This window comes from Lepidochelys kempii, chromosome 10 (genome assembly GCF_965140285.1).
Source record: "Lepidochelys kempii isolate rLepKem1 chromosome 10, rLepKem1.hap1, whole genome shotgun sequence".
Taxonomy (NCBI): Eukaryota; Metazoa; Chordata; order Testudines; family Cheloniidae; genus Lepidochelys; species Lepidochelys kempii.
Window position 1 is genome coordinate 78,309,229 of NC_136389.1, and position 23,072 is coordinate 78,332,300.

Sequence of the window (23,072 nt, forward strand, 5' to 3'; positions counted from 1 at the left end):
ATTAGCGTTTTTACACGTGTCTGATCTTAGCATCTGAGTGCACAACTGAACGGTGAATAAAAAGGAAAAACCAGATACCATATCAGTGGTGAGGCTCCTAGCAGCCAAGTATCATGAATAGCATATGGTCAGGGAATGGTTGTCACAGGCTCCACGTTCTCTCCCTGCCTTCAGCATTTTCCAATTTGAACTGAAACCTCTTTGGTGTTGAAGCTGCATCCTGCAATCATTTATCTTTGAGTTCTCCCTCTATATGCAATTCAGAGCATTCTCTGCCCGTCCCTATAAAACCTTATCCTGCCAATGCTCAGACTCCCCAGACAGATAGGATTTACTATTCAGCTTCAGTCAGGCAGGAAACAGGATTATAGTTTTTCATTCAAAATCCATTCCTAGGGGCATAAAGGCTCACTTAGCCTGAGGAGAGAGGCTTAAGGCTAAAAGGCAGGGGATTTGCTGTAATTTATACATTCTCTCTCCCAGGCTTTCTATAATGTCTTTTTCCTTCTTCTTTCAAGTTGTATGATTTATAAGGGCTCTGTCGCATCGGACGCAGCATTATCACCCATTCCCAGGGAGTTTGTATGGCTTTTCTTTCCCCTTTAAATGATCATACGTAATGTGTACATCAGACTGAGCAAATAGTTCCCTCCACCATCACAGGGCCAAACTGTGTCACATCCCCCTCACTTGTTGGCTTCAACAGAAGATCAAGGGGCTGAGGGGAAGATCTTGACCCACACAGACCAGTCACCAAGTGAAAGCATGGACCAGCCAGCACCAAGGTCTATCCAACTAAAGCTGATCATCATCTATGATTTCAGAATGATATTGCCCTAACTGGGGTCTTAAAGCCCAGCCATGCTGGGTTTGTACTATAGCTTACGTTTCCAAACTTGAAGGCCTATGTAAGTGAGGCATGGAAAATCATATTTAGGGGCCTAATAATTAGAGGCACTGACCATCTGCAGCTCCCATTGAAGCCAGGAGCAGGTCCAATAGCTCCACAGTGATTATTTGGTTCATGTCCTGTGTTAGGGCAGCTGCACTATTCAGTCGTCAGAGGACTCCTCCTGCACAGGGGAAACTCAGTGGTCTATGGACCTAAGCCCCCTTCCTGGTCACAGGAGTAAGTTGTGCGTCTGGGGGGAATGGTGCGTGGCTGAGGCTCCCTGAAGGCCTGATCCACCGTCTGAAATAATGGAAAAGATTCCTGCAGGCTCCAAAGAGCCCTTATGCCCCAGAGCTTTTGACTGTCACCTTTGTATCCCTTATCTGAGCTCTTCGGCTCCACCCACAAGGTAGCACATGACTTTGTATTCCATCTCCTCCCCAGATTTGTCTTTGGTATTTCTAGGAAGAAACCAGACTCTGTCCTTGGCATTTTGATTTTGCTTATCTGTTTGTATTACAGGTTTCTGATCCCTTTGGTGTCTTTGACCCCACACACCTGGTTACAGAATAACTCAGCACTTTTTCTTTTTCTTTTTTTTTGGTGCCATATACAAAATCAGAGCTCAAATCCCTTAGGAAAGCAAGGGCTCTGAGCTTTTTATTTGAATGACAATAAAAATCGTGCCTTTGCCTGTGCAATAAACATTTATTTCCAGACAAGCCTTTAATTACAGTGCATGTACACCGTACAGTGTGTCATAATGAAACAGCTAGCTGAACTATGCGGTTACAGTACTGACATGAATCAACGCTTGGGAGTAAAATATATCTGAGTGACTTTCAAACCATTTCATGAAAGCACCAGAAACAAAACACTAATTATTTTGTAAATGAGTCTGGCAAGAATTCAGCATGAAGTTTCAGTATTTCCAGAATCCTTAAGTATACCTGCTGGCAGGATTCTGAGGCCTACATTTGCTATATTAAATTACAAATCAGTATGAAAATCTACCAATGAACGACCAGTCTGATATATTGTGAACCATTAGCTAGAATTAATGACGGTCACCAGAAAGCTGGAATCTTTTATTCTCCATTTTCCGATGGTGTCAATATGCATTTCTAGCCCTCGTAGACCCCTGAGAGGGAATCTTGATACTACTGAAGTCAATGGGAGTTTAGCTGTTGACTTCAAAAAGGCCAGGATTTCACCCCAAGAGCTCAGAATGTTGGCATTTAGGGTATGTCTACACTGAAATATAACAAACAAACCAAACCTTGCAGCAGTGAGTCTCAGAGCTCGTGTCTTCTGACATGGACTCACAGGACTTGCACTTCGGGGCTAAAAACAGCAGTGTAGACACTCCCGCTTGGGCTGGAGGCTAGATTCTGAGCCCCACCCTCTTGCTGGATTTTTTTTTTCTTTTCAGTGTAAGCCCATGGTTCAAACTTAGGCTCAGGCCTAACCCCTCCTTCCATCTACTCACAAATCACAAAAAGAAAAGGAGTACTTGTGGCACCTTAGTGTCACAAATCACACTAACCCAAGGCGCCACCTCAGGATCCCACGGGGATGGAGGCTCCAAGCCTGAGTCCAGCCAGGACCCAGGGTTCTAGCCCTATTATTTTGCAGTGTACACACAGCCCACTGGACTCATGCTCTGGGAGTCTGCCAGAAGTATCCCACAGTCTGGCTTCCTTTGTCCTCTGAACAGTCAAGGCTGGTGGACAGTCAAGTTTTCCCATGCTGCACCATAAACAAAGGGCTGGAGTGGCCATATTTTGGGGGGAAGGGGGCACTCGGAAGTCTGGATTTGGGTGGCAGGATTCAACCACCCCTCCCAGGTTCGCATTCAGTGGTCAACAATTCCTAACCCAGGGTTACAATTGAGTGTAGACACCCAAGCCCTAGGTTAACAAACCCAGGCTCTGCTCACTTGAATTCTACTAACCCTGAGCTTCCATTGCAATAGACATACTCACTGAGCCAGTCCTGCCAGGCGCTAAGCACCCTCAGCTCCAGTTATGGCCGTCTCTGAAGGCTGTTCCTGTTGGCTGAGAGATCAAGCGGTATACTTGATATTATGTTTACGATGACGCAAACTAGTAGGACCTGATTTTTCCACTGCTTTGAACCTATCCACGGTGCCATTCTGATTTGGACAGATTCATGCCCCACAATTCTAGATCTCACTGATAATACGTAGCCTTGCCATGAATTCAGGGGACTGAACTAGATGACTTCTCGAGGTCCCTTCCAGTCCTGTGATTGTATGCTTATGAGATTGTGGTTGCTAAAATCACATTGGAATTGAAGTGGGCAAATAAAAGGAGGGTGAGAAGCAAAATGATATCTTTCAAGATCTGATGTATTGCATCTCTAATGTATATTACATACTAGCTGTTCAAGTCATATGTTATAGGCAGGGCTGGCAGCACCACTTGTTATTATTGTTGTGTTACACTTCCAATTATAACACCCTTTTTTCTGTTTCTTGTAACATTGCCAAATATGATGTGCAAAGCGGACACTTTCTATGCCAGGTGTCTGCCTCGGGCTGACCTTTTCATTTTTTTTTTCCCCAAAAATGTCAGCCAAAATGCTCCAGGTTTGGAGCGGGAACTTGCAATTTGGATGCTGGGAATTTGTTCAGGGACGTGCCATTTGCGGCCCACTTGAAAATCCACCCACATTTCCCCGAGTTATATGCCTTTGAGATATTGCAGTTTGAACTTGCTTAGTAGAGGCCGGCTAGAGCTTCACAGCTTAAAGCCCCAAAGATTCTCTACATACTGGACATGCTCCAGCCCAGGGCTGAGCAGGCCTTCCCCTGCAATTGCAGCTCTATGCAGGGGTGGGTTGGGTCGGGTCATGGCCAGGCACTGGAACTGAGAGCAGGGAGCTTGTCTCTCCTGTGCTCTCGGTGAACCCTTTCTGGGCCCAAGCAGCATGGAGAAGGAAGTTGTCTGACTCAAATGCAGAGGGGACAGGAGCCTGACCTGGGGGAGGGGAACGAGGGAGAAGGAGCCTGCAGTGGGGGAGAAAGAGGAATGGCTGGGCAAAGAGACAGGGAATGTAAGTTGGGGAGACTGGAATGGGGAATCTGGAGCTGGGAGACTAGGACTTGATGGACAAGGAGGCTGGATCAGAGATGAGAGGCCGTAGGAGTGAAGGCTGGGATTGGTTAGACAAGGTGGATGGGACTGGGACAAGGAGTCAGGGTGGGAAAGAGACAAAACAGGGGCAAGTTGGAGGAGATGGGGCAGAAGGGGTCAAGTTTGGGGGGAATGGGCAAAAGAATAAGTGACCACTAGAGCACACTCCCCACCAGAAACCAAGAGTCCTGAGTCCCACCATTCCTCTGCTCTCAGTAAATATCCGTCAAACCCACTGAAAGTGTCCCATCCTCCTGTAGTGCTGGTCTCCACAGAGGACGACAACCTACTACTGCTATCAGAAACTCCAGTTCAAGTGGCAGAGATCTGCATGTTGGATTTCAAGGTTCCAACCATGCTGATGAACTATGTGGGTGTCAATATGATAGCACATGGTGGAAATTCTATTTTTTTGTGCATATGTATTATGATTATACAGTCTTTATTACACGATCATGCATTATTTTGTCTACAAGAGTAGTTTTTGTGTGTGTAATATAATATATTGAACATTATAGTGCAAAATCAAAGGGAGACTAGACTTCATGGGGCCAACACAGCAATTCAGGACAAAGACTTCCAGGAACAGTAAAGTTTTGATTCTGTAAGTCAAAATTAAGTAAGAATTGAGTCTGAATGGATGATTAGAAACAAAACATTTCGATTCCCGGCGATAGATTTTCCCTGTCCCAGGCTGTGTGGCATGTGTCCTAGGGTGTGTGGTTTTCCCGGCATAGATGGCAAGATATCTGTTAAATAGGCACTCCCTATTTGACACCATACACTCCTTACCGGGCGTGTAGAGTACATACACTGCACGCACCCCCAGCACAAGTATAAATCGTGTAGACAGTGAGGCACTGCTTATGTGAGTAAAGACACATCTGAACCTTAAGGTACGTACCATACTACCCGGCTCTCTACATATCCAAGCTGTGCCTTCCCCATTCACACTCCTAGTTTTAGCAGTGTCGTGTCCCACTGCCACCTCTGTTTGGAATCTTTCCCTGTCACAGGGAGACGAAGCCTTGCCCTGCTGTCGGGGAAGTCTCCCTGCTGTCTGAGGTGTCCCCTGCCACCTTCCCCCTGCCAGAGCCTTTCAATGACATGCACAACTGCACATCACAACCTGCTTTTCACTGTGGTGTGCAGCTCCACAGACCCTACACACCACCACCAGTCGCTGCTCCCTCTCTGCCTCCACACATGGGGCTAGAGTCACTGATATGGCACTGGCCAAATACCCATTGAGCAGTGCCACCTCCAGAAACCTAAAATTGGGCAAAGGAGAGCTGGAAGGGAGTAGGACCTCTATACCCGAGCTTAATATGAAACTGGAAAGTTAAAGATTACATGACCTTCAATGGACAGTGCCATCTATAGATAACTTTTCCTGCATATGCTTCTTATACAAATTCTGTAATCTAACGAGTAAATAATCCATATCAACACTAGACCACCTACAATATTCCCAAATTCTTAGATACTATGCTGAAGAACTTCTTAATGTCAAAGTTACTAGGGTACATTGTCATCTAGAAGTGTAGGAAATTTGACCACATAATTCTGATTAAACTTAGTCAGAGTTACATATATAAACATAGAGAAAAGAATGTTCTTAGAAGATGATAAAATATTTTCATTCTTATGTTACGGGAGAAGACTGTTCATTAAGTGATTATCCTGACCTTGTACTTTACAAGAACAGAATGTTCCTTAAATTATAACCATCGCTAAGACAGAACATGCCTCACCAAAAGAACTAACTTTTCCAACGCAGCATCTAATTGTCAATCTTGCTCAGAACCAGAAGGAAGTCAGTGACTTTGGTGTCAGTCGCCCTTTTTTTGCCTGACATTTTTCCACTTAATGTTTACACACTGTACTCCGTCTAAATGTAGCCAGTTTAAAACACATGGCTGAAGGTTACAAGATCATGTTCAAGAAAGAGGGTTAGATTCTGTGTTGCTGGTTGTGAAGATAATCAAAGAAAGCACATACAGATGGGCAAAAAACCACTTGGGTTCACAAAATTGCCTGGTTGCAGCTGAAATTTCCATGAGGCTTCATTCTGAAAAGGAACAGAAGCTGACATTTTGCTGCTTGCCACAGCAAGAACAAAACAGGAGCAGGAAACAGGATTAAAGTAGCTCCTAAAAAGGGGATTAAATAAATTTGGAGAGCCATAACGTTGTGATTAGGGTGTGATGCGTTTAACACCTTGGAGTATCATTTACAGGGCTGATGTGATGTAAGATCTTGGCTACTCATGGTATTTTGAGCCTCCTCGTTGTCTTTCAGTATCCAACAGTGAAAATACAGTAAGTCTAGGAACACTGCATGCATCCAATGAAGTGAGCTGTAACTCACGAAAGCTTATGCTCAAATATATTTGTTAGTTTCTAAGGTGCCACAAGTCCTCCTGTTCTTTTTCCAGGAACACTGTTGTTCCTGAAAGCATTAGTCCTGAATTATTGTATTGGTTTCATAATGTTCCTTTGATTTTACAATATAATGTTCTATTAAATAGAATGTAATATCTAACTAGATAATGCATAGTATAATATATATAAGCATGGTAGAATTTTATTTTTATTTTTTTACAATTTTGAAGGATAATAGCGATGTTTATTTTTAAACTTTTAAAATTTTGTATTGATTTAAATTTTCACAGTTATTGGAAATTCAGTGGGGGAAGCCAGATCATAATTATTTCATAACAGTAGACATTGCAATTCAAAAAGTTAAATATTTATAACCATTAAAACACAAATTGTCCACATCATACGTCAAAATACACAAATAGTCTTAAATCAAACCCTAACACAGTCTGCTAAGCGCAGCCCGGGCAGCTCTGCACACTCAGGTTGGTAGATGTTCAGGTTATCCGTGTCGCTATCCTCGCCCTGCCAACGCAAAGGCTGCGCTCCCCTGGACACCGGGGTGAGAAGCACCACACACCTGCTAGGGTTGCCAGCTTGCTAATCGCACAAAACGCCCTAGCCCCGCCCCTTCCCAGATACCCCACCCCCTGCCCCATCCCTTCCCTGAGGCCCTGCCCCTTACTCACTCCATTCCCCGCCCTCACTCACTTTCACTGGGCTGGGGAAGGGTGTGGGAGGGGGTGAGGGCTCTAACTGGGAGTGCAGGCTCTGAGGTGGGGCCAGTAATGAAGGGTTCAGGGTGCGGGAGGGGGCTCAAGGCTGGGGCAGGGGTGCAGGAGGGCGTGAGGGCTCTAACGGGGGGTGTGGGCTCCAGGCTGGGGCCACAAATGTGGGGTTCAGGGTGCAGGAGGGGGCTCCGGGCAGGGCAGCGGGTTGGGGTGCGGGAGGGGGTGAGGGCTCTGGCTGGGGGTGCAGGCTCCGGGGTGAGGCCAGTAATGAGGGGTTCAGGCGCGGGAGGGGGCTCCGGGCAGGGCAGGGGGTGGGGGTGCGGGAGGGGGTGAGGGCTCTGGCTGGGGGTGCGGGCTCCGGGGTGAGGCCAGTAATGAGGGGTTCAGGGTGTGGGAGGGGGCACCAGGCAGGGCAGGGGGTTGGGGTGCGGGAGGGGGTGAGGGCTCTGGCTGGGGGTGCAGGCTCCGGGGTGAGGCCAGAAATGAGGGGTTCAGGATGCGGGAGGCGGCTCCGGGCAGGGCAGGGGGTTGGGGTGCGGGCTCTGGGGTGAGGCCAGAAATGAGGGGCTCAGGGTGTGGGAAGGGGCACCGGGCAGGGCAGGGGGTGCGGGAGGGGGTGAGGCCAGAAATGAGGGGTTCAGGATGCGGGAGGCGGCTCCGGGCAGGGCAGGGGGTTGGGGTGCGGGCTCTGGGGTGAGGCCAGAAATGAGGGGTTCAGGGTGTGGGAGGGGGCACCGGGCAGGGCAGGGGGTTGGGGTGTGGGAGGGGGTGAGGGCTCTGGCTGGGGGTGCAGGCTCCGGGGTGAGGCCAGTAATGAGGGGTTCAGGGTGTGGGAGGGGGCACAGGGCAGGGGGTGGGGGTGCGGGAGGGGGTGAGGGCTCTGGCTGGGGGTGCGGGCTCCAGGGTGAGGCCAGTAATGAGGGGTTCAGGCGTGGGAGGGGGCTCCGGGCAGGGCAGGGGGTGGGGGTGGGGGTGAGGGCTCTGGCTGGGGGTGCAGGCTCCGGGATGAGGCCAGTAATGAGGGGTTCAGGGTGTGGGAGGGGGCTCCGGGCAGGGCAGGGGGTGGGGGTGCGGGAGGGGGTGAGGGCTCTGGCTGGGGGTGCGGGCTCCAGGGTGAGGCCAGTAATGAGGGGTTCAGGCGTGGGAGGGGGCTCCGGGCAGGGCAGGGGGTGGGGGTGGGGGTGAGGGCTCTGGCTGGGGTGCAGGCTCCGGGATGAGGCCAGTAATGAGGGGTTCAGGGTGTGGGAGGGGGCTCCGGGCAGGGCAGGGGGTGCGGGAGGGGGTGAGGGCTCTGGCTGGGGGTGCAGGCTCCGGGATGAGGCCAGTAATGAGGGGTTCAGGCGCGGGAGGGGGCTCCGGGCAGGGCAGGGGGTGGGGGTGCGGGAGGGGGTGAGGGCTCTGGCTGGGGGTGCAGGCTCCGGGGTGAGGCCAGTAATGAGGGGTTCAGGGTGTGGGAGGGGGCACCGGGCAGGGCAGGGGGTGGGGGTGCGGGAGGGGGTGAGGGCTCTGGCTGGGGGTGCAGGCTCCGGGGTGAGGCCAGTAATGAGGGGTTCAGGCGCGGGAGGGGGCTCCGGGCAGGGCAGGGGGTGGGGGTGCGGGAGGGGGTGAGGGCTCTGGCTGGGGGTGCAGGCTCCGGGGTGAGGCCAGTAATGAGGGGTTCAGGGTGTGGGAGGGGGCACCAGGCAGGGCAGGGGGTGGGGGTGCGGGAGGGGGTGAGGGCTCTGGCTGGGGGTGCAGGCTCCGGGGTGAGGCCAGTAATGAGGGGTTCAGGGTGTGGGAGGGGGCTCCGGGCAGGGGGTGGGGGAGGGGGTGAGGGCTCTGGCTGGGGGTGCGGGCTCCGGGGTGAGGCCAGTAATGAGGGGTTCAGGCGCGGGAGGGGGCACAGGGCAGGGCAGGGGGTGGGGGTGCGGGAGGGGGTGAGGGCTCTGGCTGGGGGTGCGGGCTCCGGGGTGAGGCCAGTAATGAGGGGTTCAGGGTGTGGGAGGGGGCTCCGGGCAGGGGGTGGGGGAGGGGGGGAGGGCTCTGGCTGGGGGTGCGGGCTCCGGGGTGAGGCCAGTAATGAGGGGTTCAGGGTGTGGGAGGGGGCACCGGGCAGGGGGTGGGGGTGCGGGAGGGGGTGAGGGCTCTGGCTGGGGGTGCGGGCTCCGGGGTGAGGCCAGTAATGAGGGGTTCAGGGGGTGGGAGGGGGCACAGGGCAGGGGGTGGGGGTGCGGGAGGGGGTGAGGGCTCTGGCTGGGGGTGCAGGCTCTGGGGTGAGGCCAGTAATGAGGGGTTCAGGGGGTGGGAGGGGGCACAGGGCAGGGGGTGGGGGTGCGGGAGGGGGTGAGGGCTCTGGCTGGGGGTGCGGGCTCCGGGGTGAGGCCAGTAATGAGGGGTTCAGGGTGTGGGAGGGGGCTCCGGGCAGGGGGTGGGGGAGGGGGGGAGGGCTCTGGCTGGGGGTGCGGGCTCCGGGGTGAGGCCAGTAATGAGGGGTTCAGGGTGTGGGAGGGGGCACCGGGCAGGGCAGGGGGTGGGGGTGCGGGCTCCGGGGTGAGGCCAGTAATGAGGGGTTCAGGGTGTGGGAGGGGGCTCCGGGCAGGGGGTGCGGGAGGGGGTGAGGGCTCTGGCTGGGGGTGCAGGCTCCGGGGTGAGGCCAGTAATGAGGGGTTCAGGGTGTGGGAGGGGGCACCGGGCAGGGCAGGGGGTGGGGGTGCGGGCTCCGGGGTGAGGCCAGTAATGAGGGGTTCAGGGTGTGGGAGGGGGCTCCGGGCAGGGGGTGCGGGAGGGGGTGAGGGCTCTGGCTGGGGGTGCAGGCTCCGGGGTGAGGCCAGTAATGAGGGGTTCAGGGTGTGGGAGGGGGCTCCGGGCAGGGAGGGGGGGAGGGCTCTGGCTGGGGGTGCGGGCTCCGGGGTGAGGCCAGTAATGAGGGGTTCAGGGTGTGGGAGGGGGCTCCGGGCAGGGGGTGCGGGAGGGGGTGAGGGCTCTGGCTGGGGGTGCAGGCTCCGGGGTGAGGCCAGTAATGAGGGGTTCAGGGTGTGGGAGGGGGCTCCGGGCAGGGAGGGGGGGAGGGCTCTGGCTGGGGGTGCGGGCTCCGGGGTGAGGCCAGTAATGAGGGGTTCAGGGTGTGGGAGGGGGCACCAGGCAGGGCAGGGGGTGGGGGTGCGGGAGGGGGTGAGGGCTCTGGCTGGGGGTGCAGGCTCCGGGGTGAGGCCAGTAATGAGGGGTTCAGGGTGTGGGAGGGGGCTCCGGGCAGGGGTGGGGGAGGGGGTGAGGGCTCTGGCTGGGGGTGCGGGCTCCGGGGTGAGGCCAGTAATGAGGGGTTCAGGCGCGGGAGGGGGCACAGGGCAGGGCAGGGGGTGGGGGTGTGGGAGGGGGTGAGGGCTCTGGCTGGGGGTGCGGGCTCCGGGGTGAGGCCAGTAATGAGGGGTTCAGGGTGTGGGAGGGGGCTCCGGGCAGGGGGTGGGGGAGGGGGGGAGGGCTCTGGCTGGGGGTGCGGGCTCCGGGGTGAGGCCAGTAATGAGGGGTTCAGGGTGTGGGAGGGGGCACCGGGCAGGGGGTGGGGGTGCGGGAGGGGGTGAGGGCTCTGGCTGGGGGTGCGGGCTCCGGGGTGAGGCCAGTAATGAGTGGTTCATGGGGTGGGAGGGGGCACAGGGCAGGGGGTGGGGGTGCGGGAGGGGGTGAGGGCTCTGGCTGGGGGTGCAGGCTCCGGGGTGAGGCCAGTAATGAGGGGTTCAGGGGGTGGGAGGGGGCACAGGGCAGGGGGTGGGGGTGCAGGAGGGTGTGAGGGCTCTGGCTGGGGGTGCGGGCTCCGGGGTGAGGCCAGTAATGAGGGGTTCAGGGTGTGGGAGGGGGCACAGGGCAGGGGGTGGGGGTGCGGGAGGGGGTGAGGGCTCTGGCTGGGGGTGCGGGCTCCGGGGTGAGGCCAGTAATGAGGGGTTCAGGGTGTGGGAGGGGGCTCCGGGCAGGGGGTGGGGGAGGGGGGGAGGGCTCTGGCTGGGGGTGCGGGCTCCGGGGTGAGGCCAGTAATGAGGGGTTCAGGGTGTGGGAGGGGGCACCGGGCAGGGCAGGGGGTGGGGGTGCGGGCTCCGGGGTGAGGCCAGTAATGAGGGGTTCAGGGTGTGGGAGGGGGCTCCGGGCAGGGGGTGCGGGAGGGGGTGAGGGCTCTGGCTGGGGGTGCAGGCTCCGGGGTGAGGCCAGTAATGAGGGGTTCAGGGTGTGGGAGGGGGCACCGGGCAGGGCAGGGGGTGGGGGTGCGGGCTCCGGGGTGAGGCCAGTAATGAGGGGTTCAGGGTGTGGGAGGGGGCTCCGGGCAGGGGGTGCGGGAGGGGGTGAGGGCTCTGGCTGGGGGTGCAGGCTCCGGGGTGAGGCCAGTAATGAGGGGTTCAGGGTGTGGGAGGGGGCTCCGGGCAGGGAGGGGGGGAGGGCTCTGGCTGGGGGTGCGGGCTCCGGGGTGAGGCCAGTAATGAGGGGTTCAGGGTGTGGGAGGGGGCTCCGGGCAGGGGGTGGGGGAGGGGGGGAGGGCTCTGGCTGGGGGTGCGGGCTCCGGGGTGAGGCCAGTAATGAGGGGTTCAGGGTGTGGGAGGGGGCACCGGGGAGGGGGCTCCGGGCAGGGGGTGCGGGAGGGGGTGAGGGCTCTGGCTGGGGGTGCGGGCTCCGGGGTGAGGCCAGTAATGAGGGGTTCAGGGTGTGGGAGGGGGCTCCGGGCAGGGGGTGCGGGAGGGGGTGAGGGCTCTGGCTGGGGGTGCAGGCTCCGGGGTGAGGCCAGTAATGAGGGGTTCAGGGTGTGGGAGGGGGCTCCGGGCAGGGGGTGCGGGAGGGGGTGAGGGCTCTGGCTGGGGGTGCGGGCTCCGGGGTGAGGCCAGTAATGAGGGGTTCAGGGTGTGGGAGGGGGCTCCGGGCAGGGGGTGGGGGAGGGGGGGAGGGCTCTGGCTGGGGGTGCGGGCTCCGGGGTGAGGCCAGTAATGAGGGGTTCAGGGTGTGGGAGGGGGCACCGGGGAGGGGGCTCCGGGCAGGGGGTGCGGGAGGGGGTGAGGGCTCTGGCTGGGGGTGCGGGCTCCGGGGTGAGGCCAGTAATGAGGGGTTCAGGGTGTGGGAGGGGGCACCGGGGAGGGGGCACCGGGCAGGGGGTGGGGGTGCGGGAGGGGGTGAGGGCTCTGGCTGGGGGTGCGGGCTCCGGGGTGAGGCCAGTAATGAGGGGTTCAGGGTGTGGGAGGGGGCTCCGGGCAGGGGGTGCGGGAGGGGGTGAGGGCTCTGGCTGGGGGTGCAGGCTCCGGGGTGAGGCCAGTAATGAGGGGTTCAGGCGCGGGAGGGGGCTCCGGAGAAAGGAGGCTCCAGCCGGGGGTCTCAAGCTTCTGCGGCCCTGTCCAGCCCTCGGAGCCCCGCCCCGCCTCGCCTCCCAGGCCACGCCCCCTCCTCAGGCCCCTCCCATCGCCAAGTCCCCGCGAGCCATGACGTCATCGCGCTAGGCCGTGCTCGGGCGGTGTGCGTGGCGTGTTTGCGTCACTATGAGACCCGACGCCGGAAGCGGGAGCGGTTGGGCCTTGGGGCTCCGCGGCTCGCGCTCGGGCAGCATGAGGGGACGGCTGCTGCGGGCTTGGCGGGAGGGAGCCGCCGCCCGCGGGCTGGCCGAGCTCGGGGTCCCCCGGGGAAAGCCACCGTGGCGGGTGCTGTTCTTCGGCACCGACGACTTCGCCGCCGAGTCCCTGAGGGCGCTGGAGGCCGCCAGGTGCGGGGGGGGGGGGGCAGAGAAGGGAGGACCATGGGGAGGGGGGTGAGCGGGTCCATGGAAGGGTTGGGGGGAGACCGTGGGGGTGGGAGGAAAGGAGGCGGGGACCAGGGGAGGGGAGGATGGGGAGAAGGGGGGGCGGATGGGTGGGGGGGCTGGCGAGGGAGGGACCGAGGAGGGAGGACCATGGGGAGGGGGGTGAGCGGGTCCATGGAAAGGTTGGGGGGAGACCGTGGGGGTGGGAGGAAGGGAGGTGGGGGACCAGGGGGAGGGTGAGCAGGGACCGGGGGAGGGGAGGATGGGGAGAAGGGGGGTGGATGGGTGAGGGGGCTGGCATGGGAGGGACCGAGGGGGGAGGACCATGGAAGGGTTTGGGGGAGACCGTGGGGGTGGGAGGAAAGGAGGCGGGGACCAGGGGAGGGGAGGATGGGGAGAAGGGGGGTGGATGGGTGGGGGCGCTGGCGAGGGAGGACCATGGGGAGGAGGGTGAGTGGGGACCATGGAAAGGTTGGGGGGAGACTGTGGGGGTGGGAGGAAGGGGACCAGGGGGAGGGTGAGCAGGGACCGGGGGAGGGGAGGATGGGGAGAAGGGGGGTGGATGGGTGGGGGCGCTGGCGAGGGAGGACCATGGGGAGGAGGGTGAGTGGGGACCATGGAAAGGTTGGGGGGAGACTGTGGGGGTGGGAGGAAGGGGATCAGGGGGAGGGTGAGCAGGGACCGGGGGAGGGGAGGATGGGGAGAAGGGGGGTGGATGGGTGGGGGGGCTGGCATGGGAGGGTGGGAAGGGAGGGACTGAGGAGGGAGGATCATGGGGAGGGTGGTGAGTGGGGACCATGGAAAGGTTGGGGGGAGACCGTGGGGGTGGGAGGAAGGGAGGTGGGGGACCAGGGGGAGGGTGAGCAGGGACCGGGGGAGGGGAGGATGGGGAGAAGGGGGGTGGATGGGTGGGGGGGCTGGCATGGGAGGGTGGGAAGGGAGGGACTGAGGAGGGAGGATCATGGGGAGGGTGGTGAGTGGGGACCATGGAAGAGTTGGGCAGCGGGCTGGGGCGGTAACGGGGTTGAGAGGGGAGGTTGTGAAGGGGTGGGAGACTGTGAGGGAGGGAAGTGGAGACAAGCAGGAGGGTGAGACGGGACTGGGGTGAGGACGATGGGCAGCAGGGGTGGTGGTGAGGGGCCGTGAGGTGGGGTAGGTTGGGGTGCCTGGGGGAGCAGAAAGAAAGGAGCAGCTGTTTCTCTACCTGTTGTTCGTAGAGAGGCTTTGCCTTCCCTTCCTAGCTGTGCTGGTCACTCACTGGCATATGCCGCCTTGTCGTTCTGCCACAGGGAGCCCAGGGAGGAGCCGCTCATAGACAGGCTGGAGGTGGTGACTCTGCCATCCCCTTTGCCGAGGGGTCTTCCTGTGAAAAACTGCACCAAACAGTTTCAACTCCCAACCCACGAATGGCCGGATACAGGACCCAATGGCCAGTTTGATGTCGGGGTGGTGGCATCGTTTGGGCGTCTTCTGAGTGAGGACCTCATTCTTCAGTTTCCATAGTAAGTCAGACATGATGGAGCAGCAGCATGTTTTCGGGTATGATATGTTTCTTGTCATCTAGCCTTTGGTTACAGTAGCATGTGAAAAGACCATCTGAGCTTTGGGTCTTTTGCATTCTGAAGAATCCCTTTAAAGGGACAGCATCAACTCAAAAAATCAGTCATTTTTCAAAAAAAGTTGAGTCATTGCAATGCTAAGCTTGTTGCTGAGTTCTGCAGCAGATTTTTATGGCTTTGAACATCACAAGCTCTGCAAACTGTGAAAACTAATTATGCAGAAAGGCTATCAAATGTGCAAAGTTAATAAACTGAACAAAATAGCGAAATTTATTTTCTTGAATCTGTTCCAGTTAGCTTGGGTGCTGCTTGTAACAATAGTAGATTCAAAAACAAAAACATTGACATATGGAAATGACTTAAAAAAAGTTAGAGGTCCTTGTAAATATGTGGTATGTTCCCCTTACTACTTCTGTTCCCATTCCTGTGTTCACTTGTTGCCAGACATTAAAGCTGTATTGTGTAAATATGACTCTAAAATGGCTGCTTTGCTCTTAGGATTGGCATTTTAAATATGACTTCGTGAAACTGATTGAATTTTCAATACATCTGAAGAGCTAAAACATGTTTTTATAAGAGGGAAGTTCAGTATAATAAATGGTTAATACCCATTCATATGTGTTACAGAATTACTGGTCCTATTCTAATTTTAAAATATTCTGATTCAGTGGCGTCTTGAATGTCCATCCTAGCTATCTCCCAAGGTGGCGTGGCCCTGCACCGATAGTCCACGCAGTGCTTCATGGTGATACAGTAACTGGGGTGACAATTATGCAAATTAAGCCTAAAAGGTACAGCAAACATTTTAAAAAAGATTCAATCACTGCAATGTCTGCCTTTAACAAATATTAAGTTAATACTGTGTTGAATATTCATTCTTTTTAAGTTAAATAGTATTGACGTTAATTTCATTTAATTAAAATGCATCTATGCACCCATACAGATGGTTTCATATTAAGTACTTTCAAACAGTTCAGAAGTTTTACCTGAACTGCTGTGACTCGTCATGTATATAGCTTGTGAGTGGACAAATTGATTTATCACAGCTGTCTGTTAAGCACTTGGTGCTGTACAAGTCAAAAATAGCATGAGATCTGCAGGACTACCGATCTCAACTCAACTGTGCAGTGAAACTGGTAAATTACCTCTCTCCTCTGATCTGCTTTTCTAGATGCTATATGGTGTACTCACAGGTTCTACAAACTTGTTCATTTCTGAAACTGAACATAAAATGAAATGGCATAGTGTACTGAGTACATTAAAAGGTTCATGCTGTGCCCCTTTACTGTGGACCTGTCTGTTTTTTAGCTATACTAGAGGAATATTCTTCCTGTCCTACTTCTGTTGGATAACATATCTCAACAATGTATGAAATTCACCTTGAATATTTCAGGCCATTTTTCTTTTGAGGTGAAGCACTTGGAATTGTAAGTCCAATATTCAGACCAAAATTGTACACCAGAGCTAGTGTGAATGAAGTGATAGTCCACTAGAGGAAGAAGCTAACGCATATGTTTTTTGTTTTTAGGTTTGATGTAGGTCCAATTATTAAGCAGGAAAAGTTTGCTGTTCCTTCTCAGTGCACAGCAAAAGAACTAGAAGCAATATTATCAAAGTTGGGTGCAAACATGGTAAACCTACGCAAGTAACTGTCCACTTTATTCATTGCATTGTCCTCAGTTTCCATTCTGAGAAGCATTCCTTGTTATGAGCTATTTGTAAATGCATTAGAAAACAAAGGCGTACATTCCCTCAATACACAAACCTAACTGCTTTTAATGCTACCATGATTTAACTGCAAGCTTTGACAGGAAAATAGATATAGGTGGTCTGAAATTTGGCAGTTCTGAGCATCCTGCGTTGCTGAAAAGATGCATTGGCAGTATTGGTGTCCCAGTCTGTTAACTGGTTCCAGTGGACACTAGTTCTGGTTTAACTGTCCAGAACACAGGCACTGTCTTTTATTTTTCGGGGTTGGGTGATCCACACCCATTCCACCAAGAGGCCCTGCTCCCACTCCACCCGTCCCCCAAGGCCCCATCCTCACTGTGCCGCCTACCCACTGCTAAACAGCTGTTCAGGGGTGGCTGGTGGGTATTGAGAACCCACTATTTTTTTTTCTGTGGGTGCTCCAGCTCTGGAGCACCCATGGAGTCAGCGCCTATGTCCAAAGAACAACTTTTTAAACACACTGTATGAATACTCAGGCTGACACTGCTTCCATTGAAATCAGTGGCAGATTTTTCATTTGATTTTACACCCAGTGACACTAGCAGGCTAGCTGCCAGCATAAGGTTGAGGAATTTTCAATTTTAATTGGAAAAAATTAGTTTATAGCACAGTTAAGTGTGTTCTTAGTTCAGTGAAATGAGTTTCTTTTGAGCTTTTAGAAAGTTGGACTGATCAAAATGTTTGAGGCTTTAAAAGTCTTGGAGGAATGCTACTGGCAATATATCTAATATAATGCTCATGTGCTATTTAAATTTGTTCTGTACAAAGCCTTTTTTTTGTTTTGCAGCTCATTTCAGTTTTGAAAAACTTACCTGAAAGTTTAAAAAACAAAAGGGAGCAACCAAATGAAGGAGTAACATTTGGTAGGTACTGAGTATTTAATGCAAATTGTATGTTTTTCTTTTTTTTTTTTTTCAATATTACCTGGGTATAGAATTCAGTTCCTGTGATCCTACATTGTGTTTTTTGGGCACTCTTGTATGTGTTGGTTCTTATTTAGGGCTGTGTCTGTATCTCTTGAAATCAACAGAAAACTTCCAATGACTTCTGTGTTAAAGGATTAACATCATGGGGGAGGCTGGGGGTAGAACACTGCAGAATCTTTCCTTAGATTCCAGGAGTAACAATTTTCTGACAGCCCCTGCAACCACTAAAGTAAAGACTACATCTCAAGATTCTAATCGGTTTCATGCTGTTCCTGTCTGCGTTACCAGAAAATTAACTCTTCGGCTTGAGCATAGGTGGTGTTAACTTGTGTGATCTTCTAGTGCTGGTGGTGCAACAAGAAGACAGACTTAAATGCTTTTAATGGCTTTACAAATTACACTTATTCAGTTGTAAATAAACACAAAGCAAAAATATAAAGTCTCTTTTTTTTGCTTTGCTTTTTTCTAGCTCCTAAAGTCACTGTTGCTATGAGTTGTATAAAATGGGAAGAACAAACTCCTGAGCAGATATTACGACTACAACGTGCCATAGGAGCTATAGTAAGACAAAACAAATAATTTTTTAGAAGCTTTCCTATAAGGTAAATCTTACCCTAATTGGGTGTTGATGCTTTAGCCTTTTAAATGGTGGATTGGCTCTTTTTAGAGAGGCAAAGCAGTCACATTGCATGAGGATAGGACATGGATCCAAGAACATCTCCTGAGTTCTAATGCTGGCTCTGTTAACTTACTGTGACCGTGCCAAGTTATTTAACTTCTCTGCTTCAATTTCCCTGTCAGTAAAATGGGGATATGTGTGGTACTTCAGAGAGTGCATTCATTCAGAGGAATGATGCTATATTTGTGAAGTACTGAGTAAAGTTATGGTTAACTGTTTTAAAGGATGCAAATGTATCCTTCAGATATTAACTACAAACATACCAGGTTTGTGTACACACATTTCTTGTTTGTGAAGCGTTAAAATTTCACAGGTATAGGAGTTCTTGAGTTCTCCATCCAAGTGTATTTAGGTATTTATCATGCACTGTTAGTGCTAGAGTAATTTTTTTTTAATATGTAGCTTAATATGGTTGTAAAGAAGTTTGAGAGGAAGGAATAGGAGAAGAACAAAAAAGATCAGATGCTTATATGCATGATGACCTGTAGACAGTCCACCCGACCAGGAATAGTTCCTAAACCTTTGCCTTAGAGCTGTTTACCACACTTTTCACATGAAAAAACACAGTAATTGACGGAGACTCCTGTAGAAACGTTCTCAGTTTGTCATATCTCCTTATGTATTTCCAGCTTCCATTGCAGACATTGTGGATGGGAAATACTGTTAAACTTCTGGATTTTGTGGAAGTGCATAACATCCGTAGCTTTGCTGGTATTTATTATAATTTGTTAACATTTTCTGCTACATGATTTTACAGACCCTGAAAGTGATTTAATTTAATTGGAAGTGAACATGAAGCTATGCTAGGCGACAGTTACATGATGCAAGTTTTTAACTAGGAGTCTAGTGGAATTAAACAAGACTAAATATTCTCATCTAAATGCATAGAAACTTATAAATTGCTCTCAATGTATTTTTATTAATGACTTGGATAATGCTGTGAAGAATGTGCTTATAAGATTTGCAGATGACACCAAGGGGAGGCAGGGGAGAGGGGTTGCAAACACTTCAGGATTAGAATGGAAAATGATCTTGACAAATTGGAGAGTTGGTCTGAAATCAACAAGATGAAATTCAGTAAAGACAAATGCAGTGTACTACCTTTAGGAAGGAGAAGCCAAATGCATAAATCCAAAATGGGGAATAACTGTTAGCAGTACTATTGCCTAGCCAAAGGACTTGGGGGTTATAGTGGATCACAACCTGAATATGAGTCAATATGATGCAGTTACAAAAAAAGGCTATTGTCGTTCTGAGGTGTATTAACAGGACTGTCGTATTTAAGAGACAGGAGTTAATTGTCCCACTCTACTTGGCAATGATAAGGACTCAGCTGGAGTTCTGTTCCCAATTCTGGGTGCCACACTTTTTAGGAAAGATGTAGATAAATTGGAGAGAGAGTCCAGAGGAGAGCAACAGAAATGATAAAATGTTTAGAAAACCTGACCTATGAGGAAAGTTTAAGTCTGAATATGCTTAGTCTTGTTTAAAAAAAAAAAAAAAAGCTGAGTGGGGGGACTGGATAACTGTCTCAAATACATTAAGGGCTGTTATAAAGAGGATGATGATCAGTTGTTCATCTCTACTGAAGGTAGGACAGGATGTAATGGGCTTAATCTGCAGGAAGAGAGACTTAGGTTAGGTAGTAGGAAAAACTTTCTAACTCTAAGTGTAATTGAGTTCTGGAATAGGGTTCCAAAGGAGGCTTTGGAATCCCCATTGTTGGAGGTCTTTAAAAACAGATTGGACCAACACCTGTCGGTGATGGTCTAGGTTTACCTAGCCCTGCCTCTGCATAGGTGGCTAGACTAGATGACCTCTTGAGGTCCCTTCCAGCCTTCCATTTCTATGATTCTATTATTTTCTGTGTCTGGTAAAATTAATAGTTATAGGCGTAGACCTGTTGAGCCTGGGTCATCCATAGGGAAGGCCAGCCTCTCTTTTGTGTTTCCTGAAATCCTCTCTCAGGGGAGATGGGTAACATCCAGAAGAAGTTAATTGTACCTCTAGTATCTACTCTACTGCAGTGACTGTTTTGTTTGGGGACCTATTAGAAAGCAGTGTACTGCAGAGTGTGGCTTCACTAAGTCCCCTAGAGAGCAAACATGCCGTTATTACTACAAGGGAGCTTATGCATACTTTTGGAAAAGTTGGGGACCATGTTAGATATTTTCTGTTACTTATGGGACACTTTCACCCCTTACTCTGACTTGCTTCTCTCTGCTATATATCATAAAGAACAATGAGGTTTTTTGTGCAAACCGGTAACTGTCATAACTTTTTTACATAACTGTCTAGTTTCAGAGACAGGCATAAAAATAAGTTTCATGTTTTTTACTCTTATTCAGTAGCGTGAAAATGCAAGAAGTTCCTATTTGTTTGCAGATCAACTATTAAATGAGCATGGAATTGTTCCAGGATCAGTATTATACCATAAATCGTCACAGACATTGGTGGTACGTTGCAAGGTATGTTTTCTGCCTTTGCTTTCTATTCAGGGTTCTGAAGATGATTTTTAGACTGCTACCTCTGTTTTTAATAATCTGCACCCTAACATAAGAATGATCAGACTTTAACAAACTTAGCTAGTAGATAGAGTCCTTAGTGTGTGCATCTTTTATCTTCCTTTCTAGGAAGGCTGGGTCGGAGTCAAAACTGTCATTTTAAAGAAGAAGCTTACAGCTGCTGACTTCTATAATGGGTACTTACATCCCTGGTTCCAGCAGAATTCAAAAACTCTTTATAGGGACTGCAGATTTCATACTCTCAAACTTACCACAGTGAAGAAGACTGAAAGAAAAGGAAATGGTGGTGCACAATATAAAACAAAGTGCATGAAATTTGTCAAACAGGATGGCTGTAAATGAATAGAAACATTAAGTATTTCATCGTCCATTACAATAAATGAAGCAGGAATTTCTTTAAGGGCGCTTCAGCTGCAAAGTGTGTGATATTGGTATCATCAGCCAAGAAGATTTCTTCATTACTCTTTTACGAAGCACTATGTTTTATTCCTTAAGAGAAGAGCACACGTTAGTGAATGCCTAACTAAGACAATGAATAACCCTGTTTCTATTGTTAGACAATTTAAATTTTGTGTAAAAAATAATTTAAAAGCTTGATTTTTTTTTTCCAACGTAGCTTTGTCAGAGGGTAGATCAATATAGTTCTGTTTAATTATGCTTATCTGACAAACTTAAAGTAGTTTGTCCTTAAATGGCATAGGAAATTAATGAGAAACACTTTTTTACCTGCAAGGTCCTGTTTGTGTGAAACAAAACCTATTTTGGTAAGTAATATCTGCCAAAATCCTACTGGATCCAGATATTTATTTGTACAAAGGCATATGGTAATTGTGTAGTATTTCAGGCTCAGATTTGTAACTTTTCGTTAGTGGAACATTTTCAAGTGAAGTCCACAAGTGGGAATTGTCCAGGAGGATAATATTGGTAATTTTGCATGCTTTTATCTAAAATAAACTAGAGAACACAAAGCAGAAATTTAGCCTCTAAATCAATACCCACTGGAATTAGAATTGTTCTCTTAGAGTACACACCATTTGACTAGTGTTTGGCTGGATGACGGCCATCCAGAGAAGTTGTGTGTCTAATGGAAGAAAAGCTAGTACAATTTTGGCACTGAACACGTACATTGAATTAACTGTTTGTTTATGGTCATTCAAACATTTTGATGTTTGTAGAATACAGGAAACAGTATTTTGTTCTGATAATGTTTTGGGAAAATGTAGAAGGCTTTATTGCTTCATCTGGATGCAGGGATATCTGTTGATTAATGACAGCAGTCTGGAATGCTTTTCTGTCCAGGCTTATCACACAGATCTTTCAAAAACCCACTTTAGTGCTTGACATTAGAGGAAACAGCCAGAAGTTTAGTACTTTCTTTTAAAGAAAAACTTTTTTCTACCAGATGAGTGTCAATTTTTAAAGAAAAAAGGGTCAAGAAGCCCTGTTTTCCCAAAGAGGAGACAGGACTGGCCAGTATTGGCTACAGAACAGTAACCAGCAAACACCAGCCCTTGCATGCTTTGTGCTTTCGTCTTTCAGAGTTGCACTGTGCTTACATAGTCAAGATTAAAATTGCAAGACTCTTATTAAATTGTGCTTTTAAAGTATCTAAGTAGAAATTTCCCCCCCATAAAATGACTTTATATTTACATTTAAGATTATTTAATAGAACTATGATTTGTATTATGGTAACGCTTTTGTTATGCTTGTAAACTAACCTTTGCCACTAGGCTTAAGTTGTCATTTACATAGATTTTGGACAATTATCTTCAGCGGTTTATAGTCATCCAACTCTGGAAATAACTAAAGTTTAGAAAAACAATGGGACGAACCTCTGGCATTTATAAACAGGACTTGAAAATTGTATCAAACAATTTATTAGAGCCTACCAGTTGGAAGTATAGATGAAAAACAGGAGGTACCAGAGAATTCTAGGGGCAACTTCTTAGAAGCCTGCCATCCTCAGTTGTGGGGATTGCATATAGTGCTGGGATTTTTAGCAACTTTCTATCCTTGAAGCTGCTTGGGGGTTTCCATGTATTGTAGCAACCTCTGGCTTGTAGGTATACAACAGAACTTGGAAGTTCCACCACCCTCTAGCTGCTGGAAGGGGGAAGATGCATTCTGTTCCTCCTTTCCCCTTCGGAACCTTCTAGCTGCTATGTATTGCCCTCTTGCAGAACGTATGGGCTGCTGTGAAGGGGGCTGGTCTTTGCTACTCTACCCTTCCCAGTCTCCTGCCTGCTGAGGTAAGATGGAAGAAAAATATTTGGGTTGGTGGGGGGATGATGGAGTGAGTGGGGGAGAGAAAGAGCTTCTCTGGGAATAACCCTAGTACTCATGTCTGCTCCTACCTGTAGCTTTCTCAAGCAGCGTGACATTGACTTGATTCTGGATTGCATTACTATTGCCTATGAGGTCCTGAATAGCAGCAGTGAAACTTTGGAGTATTGCTAATTTCACTTTTTGGCTGCTTGGGAGAAGCTGGAGAATCAACAGAGCTACTGGAGCTGTTTGCAAACTCAGGAAAACACACTGCATCGGTTTCCATTCAGGTTTCAGAGTAACAGCCGTGTTAGTCTGTATTCGCAAAAAGAAAAGGAGGACTTGTGGCACCTTAGAGACTAACCAATTTATTTGAGCATGAGCTTTCGTGAGCTACAGCTCACTTCATCGGATGCATGCCGTGGAAACTGCAGCAGACTTTATTTATACACAGAGAATATGAAAAAATACTTCCTCCCACCCCA

The 23,072-nt window shown here is 50.8% G+C and overlaps 1 protein-coding gene across 2 annotated transcripts; it reads left to right on the forward strand.

Annotated features, from left to right (window-relative positions):
* Window positions 1–12,614: 12,614 nt before the first annotated feature.
* On the forward strand, window positions 12,615–21,290 carry MTFMT (mitochondrial methionyl-tRNA formyltransferase). Of its 2 annotated transcripts, XM_073304334.2 has the most exons (9): window positions 12,615–12,866; window positions 14,192–14,404; window positions 15,130–15,252; window positions 15,990–16,092; window positions 16,980–17,055; window positions 17,588–17,679; window positions 18,427–18,508; window positions 20,183–20,265; window positions 20,431–21,290. In XM_073304334.2, exons 1-9 carry the CDS (start codon window positions 12,646–12,648, stop codon window positions 20,662–20,664), a joined length of 1,227 nt encoding a protein of 408 aa, XP_073160435.2. In that variant the 5' UTR covers window positions 12,615–12,645; the 3' UTR covers window positions 20,665–21,290. The 2 variants fall into 2 exon arrangements, with proteins under 2 accessions (XP_073160435.2, XP_073160436.2); XM_073304335.2 differs by lacking the exons at window positions 17,588–17,679; window positions 18,427–18,508.
* Window positions 21,291–23,072: the final 1,782 nt, after the last annotated feature.